Source organism: Telmatherina bonti (genome assembly GCF_933228915.1).
Source record: "Telmatherina bonti genome assembly, chromosome: 15".
In the NCBI taxonomy this organism is placed as follows: domain Eukaryota; kingdom Metazoa; phylum Chordata; class Actinopteri; order Atheriniformes; family Telmatherinidae; genus Telmatherina; species Telmatherina bonti.
Window position 1 is genome coordinate 8,851,382 of NC_136613.1, and position 11,534 is coordinate 8,862,915.

An 11,534-nucleotide genomic window follows, 5' to 3' on the forward strand; every position below is an offset into this window, starting at 1 on the left:
AAAAGGCACATGGAGTGATAATGGACCATAAATCTGAGTATGTGCAGCCAGGGTGCATTTGGAGATTCTTCAGGTCTTAGGAAAACTCATTAAATCTCAGTCTGCGATAACCTCGACAGGTAAATTACACGTCTCCGTGCCGCACATTCATCATAATCACATGAGGTTGGTTTTGCTCACAGCTTTTTTTTTTTTCCCCCGGAGCCAAAATGAGTCATGCCAGGTTCATTTTTCTGGCTGCGAGTTTTGCTGCATCTGCCAGCGAGGAACAGAAGAAGAAATATTGAACAGAAAAGCAAAACACACACAGGGGGGACGAGAAAAATGAAGGCCAGACAAAAGAAATGGAGAGAGAGGCTCTGACAGAAGAAAAGGATTATTAAATCCTTTAAATGCGATTATTTTAAAAAGCAGACTGGCTAAGAGACGGGAGCTGCACGGGCCTTGCTGTGAGACATCTGGCTGGAATTACCCTAAAGGTGAGCGCTCATCAGTCAGGAAAACACACATATGTAAAAGTGAAGGTTTAAATCAATCCTATCATTTAAAAAAAAAAAAAAAAAACTACCTCTAAATGCTTCTGTTTGCATATTATATTAATATTTCTTTCATTCAGCTGGTTGCATAAACCATGTCACTGTTTACTTAATCAGCTTTAACTAAGTTAAGTGTTTACGTATGATTGATGTTTATCAAGCTGCATCATTCAAAAGGGATATTCATAGTCAGCATAGTTTTTTTTAATTTATTTTATTTCTTGCAAGCTTGAAACTTTTCTAATTTGTGCAACGTGCCATCTTCATTTGTTCTTCACCAGCAACATATACACTGATATTTCCTCATCATAACGAATGTCACCAAAGTATTGAAATAAGCCTTGTGGTTATTGAGGTTTCATGATGCATTTTCATTTTCTGAGTTGATCAGAGGCTAAAAAATATGTACAGGACTCCAAAAGTTTATTAAAAGCCTGGTCCTTGAGGGGTGCAGTCCCTTTAGATGTTTCCATGCTCCAACACACCTGATTCAAATGAATGAGTCACTGTGCAGAACTCGATAAGCTGTTGGATTCGGTGGACTTGAATCAGGTGTGTTAGAGGACGGAAACATCTAAAACCTGCATGACTGTGGCCCTGTAGGACCAGGGCTCTCTATTCCTGCTCCAGATGTTCCTTTCCAAACACCAGTTCCTTTTCAAAACCTTTTCTGGTCCCGTTGCCATCATCACATTCAAGACAAGCCCATATTTTTTTTGAAAGAAGAATTCTCACTTTAAACATTTACATTTTATATTCTGGAAGTAAAAAAAACAAAAAAAAAAAACACTTAATTTTGCAAATCGTTCCATTTTGACTTTATTTACATGTGACGGAATTTCAACGTTTTATGTGAGGTTTTATTTTCACCACCTTCTAGAAAATGTTAAAGTGCAAACATATGTTTTAGTGATTTGGTTTTAAATGACCGCATGCACACAGTTTCAGATTCAGCTCCTTTTGCTTCGTCTCCTCTCCAGTTCTCTCTTCTCTAAATGTTTCCCACATGTGGTTTAAAGAGGGAGGAGAGTCGTAGTTGTTGCCAGAGGTGGATAATAATCAGCATGGCATCATCAGAGCAGTGACATGCAATCTTTTGAACATTTCCAATCCCGCCCAGTGGTTTTAGGTTGCTACGTTTCTATCTGTCCTTCCTCACAGCAGCTCATCTGTCCTTGTTGCAGCTTCGCTTCGTTAAGTCCAAGCTTTCAGTTATTTTGAGCAGAAAAACTCCTGCATATAAATCTCCCCATGTGGCCTTTTAATAAACCCTCACAATTTTGCACTTATATAATGACAGCCCCCATCCACGGCTTTATGTTGTTGAAACACACAGACAAAGCTCAGAAAAATAATCCTCATGTATTAAAAAAAAACAAAAACTTTAAAAATAAATTCTAAGGGGAAATGAGACCCAGACAAAATTAATATTTGTGGCTTTATGAAGCTTAGCGTAGTTTTTATTGAAATAACAGCTGAGTGTGTGTTTTGAGTGCAGCCTCACTGTGCAGAACATGCAGTGTTGAGTGACAGAAAAAGCTCTGGGACTTTGCAGGGGAGTTCTGGACTTGCATTTCTCAGCTTAGATTCAACTTTGGAGGATTTAGGTTATAAAGTTGTACCACATAACTTTCCAACCTTATAAACAAACCCCTTTTGTTGGCACACTGACATTTTTATGCACATTTCTGGTGCCATCACTGCCCTGCTGCATTACAAAGGGGGAGAAACCATTTCATAAGTTCATTCCTGGCTTGAAGCATCATGTTTCAGCTGTGTTTTGCTTTGTGGCACTGTGTCATACACCAGCACCTGGACATTAACAGACTGGTCATTCTGAACATGCACTATGGCTGATTCAGCAAAGAAATGCAAGACAGATGCTGAATAAGCATTTGTTTGGGGGCAGTAAAGTGTGAACATCTGCCAAAGTTCAGCAGTATTGCTTTAAGGCAAGATGACTAAACAAATGTTTTTATTATAATCAAAAGATGGAGTTTCAGAAGAAAGAAAACATTTTCTATTCATCTGGGGGGAAAAAAAAAAACTTGTGCTCTTTACATAGATGGTTTGAAACACCTGAAAGAATCTTTAAATATGTCAAACATATTGAAACTGCTTTACCTGCAATTTTCCAAAAGTTTTTAGTAAAGAGATTGCAGAGGGGAGGCTGTGCAAAGAAACATCTGGATAATCAAATGAGTATTACAGCTGTTATTACAACAAATGCTGGTACATCACTCTTGCAACAGTGCAGTAGCAACTGTCTGCACATCTGCACGTCTTTAGCTTGTTACATACTCCAAGAAACAAGGCTGCAAGAACAAGAAAAAACTTATTTTTCGTCAGGTCCATACAACTCAGAAGCAGCAACTCCGCTTCATACTTACTCCGTGTTAACCACGCCCACCTCAAATGTCCGACCAATCACACAATACTTCTCAAAGCCATGCAGGAAAAAGTTCTGCCAGCCCGATTTTTCGAGAACTGTCTTCAAACACGTCAAAAAGAACAAAATTACGTCATTTTCTTCTCGGAGCCTCGAGAACAAGAAAAAAGTTCTCGCTTCTCATGGAGGATGGAACAAGTTTCCTCTCGTAAGAGTAGTAAAGGCAAGAACATACAACACTTCATCACAGACCATTTTAAATCACTTAAGACCCCCCTCTTTTCATTGCACTTTACCCAGAAGGAGAGGTTTGTATTGTTTTTCTTGGGTTTCATTGTTTTAAATTATATTGTTTTATGTTCTAATATTTGATTTTCTGTCATGTTCAGCAGTAGCTGTCAGAAAGTGCTTCATAAATAAAGTTGCCTTGGCTTAACATGTATGTTATGCCGCATCCTGCTGTTGAGCAACAGTCACTGAAAAGTCCGCTGATCAATTTAAAAAGCACATAATTTCTTTGTAAAAGTGTAGAACAGCACAAACGCTTACCATCTTTTACAACCCAAGCTCCAAATAAAGTTGGGATGTTGTTTAAAAACAGAAGGAAAATAATAAACTGTAAAAAATGTAAAAAATGCTAACTATTTCTGGTGCTACCATCACCGCTAGAGGATTTTATAACATTTCTATTAGTTCTATATGGATCTGCAGCATTTTTAATTATTTACAGTAACTTTGTTCTGTAATGTAACTTTTACATGAAGTGAAAATCAGATCCATCATCCCTTCAGGGGGTTGGATGAAAAACATCTGGAGTTTGTGGTATGATGTTAGCGGTAGCTTCTACAGGCTCTGTGGGTTACTGGGTGGGGTCCTTGTGGATTGGATTTGCTTTCCTATCCAAGCAGATCCTGTCAGATTTGTATCTCGGGAGCTTGCCAGCAGACTATCAGACCAGCATCAGCAGAGAGTGATCTGAGATTCAGCCTCTGGAGAAATGACCACTGCTTCTTCTCAGCTTTCCTCGTCTGTTTCCATCTTTGTCGCTGGCGAGCTTCCCAACCTGCCTGAAGACTCGCTTAAGGCTGCAGGGAGGTGTTGGAGAGCGAGAACACGACTGCTTTGCTCAGCAGCTTTAATCTTATGCAGAAGACCTGTAGGCCATCATGGTGGCAATTACAACCCCTCTGATCTTGTAGTTTCCGCATGAGCTGGAGAACTGTTATAAACGCTGCATAACATGTTAGTAGCTATGTAAGTCATGTGAGCAGCGAAGTTGAACTAAATGAGTTCGACACCTGAAACTGACGCGAGGCAATCAGCTACAAACCAAACTCTGGCTCAGTTTTCTTTTTGCGTGTCATCAAGTTTCACTCATGAAGTAAATTAGAAGCAGCTGCTGTGAAACCACAAGCAGTCGCAGTCGGCAGAAGAACGTAGTCCTTTCAACCTGCAGTTTACTTACTGAGAGGTTGGATTTTATTATAGATGTAGATTTGTTGTGCATTACTTTTTATTGTTTTTTTACGCTCTGCTTTTAATTTATAAGCAGTTTAATTTATAAGCAATTTTTTTTTTTTTACCACTTTTTTGTTAACCACATAATTCCACCTGTTCCTTTAAAGTGTGTATGTATTCAGTTGTATTTTGCAATTAAAAAATAAAAAACAAAAACCATTGAATAAGAAGGTGTGTCCGAAATTTTTACTGGTACTTCATATATGTCTTCAGTTTTTCTGTACATATTTAAAGAAAAAATAGAAAGTGATATAAGTTGTGCAAAGTTAACAGAAGACAGTACCTGGAACCAGCTGCTGCCCACTGATGCCCACCGGCATGATGCCCAGGTTGTTCATGGCTGCAGCCCAGGCTCCATGCTCCGCAACAGGGACGCTCAGATGGTTCTGCTCCGCACCCAGACTGCCTGCACCATCAGCTGCTACAGAGAAAAGCATCCCGGTGTCAGAGATTACAATAGTCCAAAAAAAATCCACATTTATTTTCAGGTTTTTTTGCATACCGCTGGCCATAGCAGGTGGTCCTCTCTCTCCTGCCTTTGCAGTCCGGTCATCAGATCCTCTCCCTGGTTGACCGACAGGATGGATGGACGGCTGGATGAACTGGCAGGCTCATCCAGTCTGATCCACACACACAGCCTACCTGCGGAAGACAAAGGAACAAAGGGTTAAAATGATGGCGAGGTTTGAGATCGAACCTCACGAATCAATGAGTCATGATGACGCAAAACCTGAGAAATGTTTTGGTGATGAAAAAGCAAAGTTGTGATCCCAGCTGACAGTCAAAACACACACACACACACACACACACCCTCACAAGTATGCACAAACATTCGATGTGTGCACACACACACACCTTCATGCCTTTGTCTCCTGTTGCTTCTACGTTCTCAGTAAATTTATTTAAATTTGAACTTTTTTATTTGAGGTCAGTTTTCTGATGAGCATCCAGATTCTCCAGATGATAAAAAACACCCCGACACAGGGTAGAGGGGTCTTTTCCAAAAAGCTGGAAAATTCTATTTAGCCTGTAATTATAATTAAGAGTTGATACATCATAAATAAATTCTTTAGAGAACAATAACACACCTTCATCATCAACTTATAGCAGGAGATGTCAAATGTTTAAATGGTAGTTTGGGGAGAAAATATAAAGCTAAGGCCTGCAAATAAAAAATAAAACACACACACTAAACTCCCCATCACTGGGCAGCTGTTGGGCCGGCACACAGCTTACCTCCGTCATAGCTTCCCATCTTTTATCTGGAAGAGTTACGGCTGATAACTTTTGTTTGAAAGATTCAGCTATCTGAACTATTCAGTATCTTTAACTTAAGATATTTTTAAACCCAAAATTCACCTGTTTCCATAAAACACAAATCATTTTGTTACAGCAGGTGTAAAAGAAGCTGATCTATTAGTTTCTCCTCGAACAGGCTCATTATTTCCATCTCAGAGTTTGTTTTAGAGACAGAATATAATTCACATTATGAAATATTGTGACATTTTTGCCAATAAAACAAATCCAAGCTGTAAAGTAACAGATGCAACAATCCCCCTTATTCCCCACCATGCCTGTGGTAGGATAGGAGAAGAAACAAACAGCATACCAGACACAGAGGAAAGACTGAGACGTTTGTTATAAGGCAGAGGTGGCCATTGCAAGGTCCTCAGTCCTGCAGGTGTTAGTAGTTTGCCTGCTGCAACTCACCTGACACACATCAGACTTAATTAACAGACTTCATCAAACTGCACAAGTCTGCTGAGGAAGTCTGATGTGTGTCAGGTGTGTTGCAGCAGGGAAACTACTAACACCTGCAGGTCTGCAGCCCTCGAGATTCGACCTTGCCCACCCTTGTTTTAAAGGAGAAACGCTGCGTGGGAAGTTTAGCATCGCTGACTAGAGGTGTAAAACATGAAGCCTTGGAGAGCAGACTGGGAGAAGTGGGTATTTCCTTCTGGGACTATGAGGCTGCGGATCTTTAGTTTCAGTCATGTTTGCTTTCCCCATTGGAAAATCTCTCCTTTTAGCTTTTGTAGAGAAAGTGATAGACCTCATTTCTCGTTAGAAAAGAGAACAAGAGCAGAAGAAAGCAAACTAACAGACTCAGCACCTCCTTTTATTCTCCTAACGTAGCAGATGACACAGATACAGGAAACGATTGCATCTCAATTCATGTCTGAACTGAAACATTATCAGTGCTTGAAATATTTCTGTTCAGAGCATGGTTTACGTTCTTTAATAGTTTAAATGACTTTATGACTGTGAAAATATGCATTTCTGACTGGTTTCGGTGATGCGGTGACGTCTGTTATGTAAATTCCTGGATCGGCTGTCTCCCAGCAGCATCAGTTTCCTGCTGAGTTTGGCTTTATGAGCGTCACACGCCAGCAACTGGATATCAACACGCTGCTGTTCTGAACACACACCGTGACTGAGGTACTCAAGTGGATATTATCAGAGGAAAAGAGAGAAAAAAGAGAGCAAGGGACAGAGTAAGATAAGACATAAGTCAGCATCAGACTGACTTTTACTGAGTGGAGAGAACTCAAAGGAGAGCTCGGTGAGTATTATAGAAACATCATCTGTCGCAACCTGATTTAAAAGCATATTTAGATTATGAACTGCAACACTGGCCTTGATCCAGCTGGGCAAATACTGGGTCTAAGTATTCCTGTGTCCTTCTACACGACTTCTCAGCGAAGATGAGCAAACAGTCGCCTCACGAAATACAAGTCAGTTACATGAGATTAACGAGGACTGAAACTGACATTAAAAAAACACAGAAATATTAAAATGTATAAAAAAAAAAAAAATTGATAAGGCAATAATTTATATTTTAATCATCATTTAGGCTTTTAAATTTACTTTGGATTTATACTTGTATCTGTTTTCACATCATAGTTTAATTAATTTGGTGTCTTATACATTTTCTTTCCACATTTATAATCAAATCAAAGATACTTTATTCATTCCCGAGGGGAAATTCAAAGTTCAAACCAGCTTGTCCAGGGTTTGACATACAGACATTAGCATTAATGACAAAAGAATAATACAGAACCAAGCTGAAAACTTAGACCACGCAGCCAGTTTTACCGGCGCCGCCTTATAACAGGTAAAAACAGAGATACATTAGGATCATTGGGGGCTCGAGGGAAAAAAAGGTCATGTAACTCCGGGCCGCGCTACAAATGACGCAGTCCGAATTTCTTATACCCCACATTATTTATTTCTACATGGACAAGTAAATAAATAGGAGAATTAATACAAAGATAAATTAAAACAGCTGAAAATTATTGCCACATTTTTAATAAAAAAAAAGGTTTTTTGTATAATTTAGTGCCATATGAATTTTTTATTCAACCATTTTATGTCTATATTTTTGTGTTTTGTAGTTTCAGTCCATAACAGAGAACCTACAGCAGGATTGTAAAATGTGAATATAAATGTGTTAAAAATGTTAATCATCAGCATACTTTTTGCTTTATAACCAGTAGTGTTTTGGAAACAACACTTGCTGCCTTTAGCTTAGTATTTTTCAGGTTGTGCTACAAACTTTACAACAAAACTGGAGAGGAAACGGACAGAATGACATTCTGTTTACTCACACATATTCTGAAGTACAGCATATGTCCTCTTTAGGAGGCAGAGTAAACAGGCATCCAGTGGGAGCTGGTAGTTTCTGTTAGCAAGCAAGTCTAACCAGCTTCCACTTCTGCCTCTGAGTGGCCCAATTAACAACACAGTGGGAGGTAAGGAGCGAAATCCACACTGTGCTTCTTTGTAATTTACCTCAGAGCACGGATGGCTTTTTATTAATAACAGAAATGGATGTTCAGCAGGACTGAAAGAAAGGTAATAAGCATGAATAAATGTCTAAAAAATATATTCAGTTTAGTCATGACATGAAATAATTACTTTTATTAATTGGTTTGTTTTAAGTTTTCTTCAGCATCAAACAAGTTCACGTGTGTGTGTGTGTGTGTGTGTGTGTGTGTGTGTGTGTGTTCATGGTTGCACAAGACGTAAAAGATGCTTCAGACTTTCAGTTCTGCCAAAATACCCACAGACATATTTGTTGACGTGTTTTTGCCTCTCAGATCAGAAAAAAACATTTTTAAAATGCTCCATTTCCACAATAAAATCAAATTTAACAGCAATCTCCATTTATTATCAACCGGTGGTAAATTAGTCACACGAACTTTGACCCACCAGCAACAAGTGTACGCATACCAGTAAAACACTGCTGCACGGCTGGAGCCAGCGGGTGATTTAGTCTGACCCATAGCATCCTCTAGTAAAAGTCACCAAAACAACTGGTAAACAGAAACAACCAACAACAACAAAAACACCCTTTTAGTTGATCTCAACATGAAGTGCATTCAAAGTTATCTAAAAGTTTTCTTCAACACATTGAATTCAACAGAAAAACAGTCAAACTAGATGGTAAAAGAAGCAAACTGACTTCTAAATATGTAATAAGTTACAAGTAAATGTGTAATAAAACACGTCCCGATCAAGCCGAGACCGTCCAGCTGAAAGACTTTTTTCCTCAGGATTGTGGAATATTACCTCAAAAAAATCATTGTGTTTTGTCCACATGATGCTTTTGTTATTCTTTTGTGGTAGTACACTAAAGAGTTATTCTGTTTAAAATTAAGAAAATGATTTACAGGAAGTGAACAGAATCACTCACACATCATCTAACTTACTGTCATATATTCAGACCAGCTGAGACCAGAAAACTGAAACCAGGTGCGACACAACACACTACTGTATGGTTGTTGCAACAAAACAAGTCTGATTTCTCAAATATAATAAAATAAATGATCTTATAATGTGAAAAACAGCTTTAGAAGAATTATATTATATGATGCTAATAAGTATTATAAGCTTGGACGTATTGTAAAAGCACTCAGGTGTTTTTAAATGGATACTAACAAACATTTTAATTATTAAAAAAGGAAGGAAAAAGACCTGAATTTTTCTATTTTAATTTACAGGCAGAGATGGTTTCTATAGCAGCCAAGTTAATTATATTCATGCTGTCATACAAGCTCCTAAAGAGAGCGAGGCTTTCTACGATGACGGTATGAAAGAGACTGATGGCGTACTGTGCCCTTGTTTCAATCCAACTGCCTAATTATACAAAGCGGATAACAAAAAACACCCAGATGTTGTTGCCCACTTTGTTCTGAAGGCAGAAATCCAGTTTTAAGGTGTGTTTTAAAGCAAAAAAACTGCTTAAAACTCAAAGTAGTGCGAGTGTAAATTTCTCTTTATATCACAATGTGAGCTTCTTCTGTGTAGAGGCAGTTTGTCGGAAGGAGAGCGAATCTTTGATGTGAGATTCACAGTGTAACGCTGAGGCGTGGGGTGTTTGGTGTGCAGAGCACGTTCTCTCTGTCAGACCAAAGTATTCTGCAGCAATCTCAATTTTTCACGTCTGATGCCAGGGAACCAGCTGAGCCTTGCAACACATCCTGCTTTAATTGAGACAAAATCATTTCAATGACTTTTCATTAACGACTACACAGCAAAACGTCTTGTTCAGGCGGACTTCCGGTTAAACCATCCCCGCTTCATTCTAAATCTGATGAAGCTGCAGAGCTAACAGCACATTGGTGTGTGTATAATAGACGTAGTGTAGTAGCTGAGGAGATGGACAGTCAGAGACCGATGCAGTAACGGGCTTAGAAATATTTAAAGGACTTCTTGAACACCTACGATTGTCATTTAACAAGTCTAAATAATTGGTAAATTGTTTAACAAGTCATGATTCTAGATGTCAGGGGTATTTTTTAATTATTTATTTTTTGCAGCATCCATAGGATGTGATGATTTCTCTTTAAGAGGCAATAAGCCAAAATGGAATATTTTTTGGATTGTAGGAATTTTTTAAAAAATCGCTATATACCGACAATATGTTGAACCTTGAACGAGAGGTGTAACTCAATCTGGAGTATAACATGACACCACACAACGCCTCTTTCAGTTGATGTCCAGTCCCGTGTTTACCAGACAGTCTGTCTGCATGTCCATGTACGTTTATGTACGTCCCTGCCTCCTTTCTCAACCCTCTGTTCCTATAAAAAGGCGCCAACAAGCAAGCAATGGCACTGCATATTTTCAAAGCAAAATTGCAAAAAAATGGAACAAAACGTTAATCTAAAGACAACCAGGGTCCTACATTAGCTCTTTAAAAATAAATAACTAAAATAACTAAAAAAAAATTGAGCAGGACTGGTCTCAAACTATGGATAAAAATCTGCAGATTAGCACTTTCCAGCATGCTTTTTTAATCTCCCTAAACTGCATCTATGTACAACAAACTTGTTTATTTTTATAATTTTGCAGCCTTGATAATGAATTTGCAATGTGGACCTACGTACATTGGGATGTTCACATGCAGGAGCAGAAAGATGCACAGAAGCAAACACAACCCCTCAAACATGACAACTCAAGGACATGTTGCAATGAAGACGTCAGGTCTCTGGTGATCCAGAGGGGGATTGTGGATGAGATGAAGGCTTATAAAGAGCTGAGGAGGCTGTTTTCCTGCAGGAAGTTAACATCCCCAGTCTTAACAATAAAGTTTTTTAGGGAAGAAATACTGGGTGGTTTCCCACAACATTGTTAATGTTACGATAATCTTAAATCCTATTACTTCTCCTGATCTGTTAACTGTCTCCTGCAATCAAATAAAATCACATTTTCATCTTAATTTTACCACAAAAATATCTTTAAAAAAATGCAGAAAATTAAAGTGCATGCCATATAAACACACGCAACAATAAAAAAACTACTGGTCAGGTACCAGTGGAAGGTCCAACACTATAACTAAGGGTGTCATGAACCTGCTCCAAATTTATGACAAAAAAAATGGTACAAGTAAGGTTCACTACCAAAAAAAATAAAAGAATTTAATTTAGGAACACAAAGCGAGAACGGGAGGCGGGAAGTTTGGAAGGAAGGAGCCATCAGGCTGCAATACGGAGGAATGGTCAGGTGTTCCTACATGCAGCTCTACCCACCACTCTGCAAAAGGAACAAAACAAACCAAACCAAGCACACAAGGTCATCTCAGGGGT

At 38.7% G+C, this 11,534-nt stretch overlaps 1 protein-coding gene across 1 annotated transcript in view; it reads right to left on the minus strand.

Moving 5' to 3' along the window:
• enox1 (ecto-NOX disulfide-thiol exchanger 1) overlaps positions 1 to 5,041 on the minus strand; it is a gene marked incomplete at its 3' end in the record, with an annotated part of 49,798 nt that extends 44,757 nt beyond the window's left edge. Inside the window, exons 1-2 of the mRNA XM_079254405.1 lie at positions 4,946 to 5,041; positions 4,727 to 4,864 (exon numbers count right to left, since the gene is read on the minus strand). Coding sequence (XP_079110531.1) covers positions 4,727 to 4,864; positions 4,946 to 4,955 — 148 coding nt within the window. The 5' untranslated portion in view covers positions 4,956 to 5,041. The remainder of the gene's footprint in view (positions 1 to 4,726; positions 4,865 to 4,945) is intronic.
• Positions 5,042 to 11,534: the final 6,493 nt, after the last annotated feature.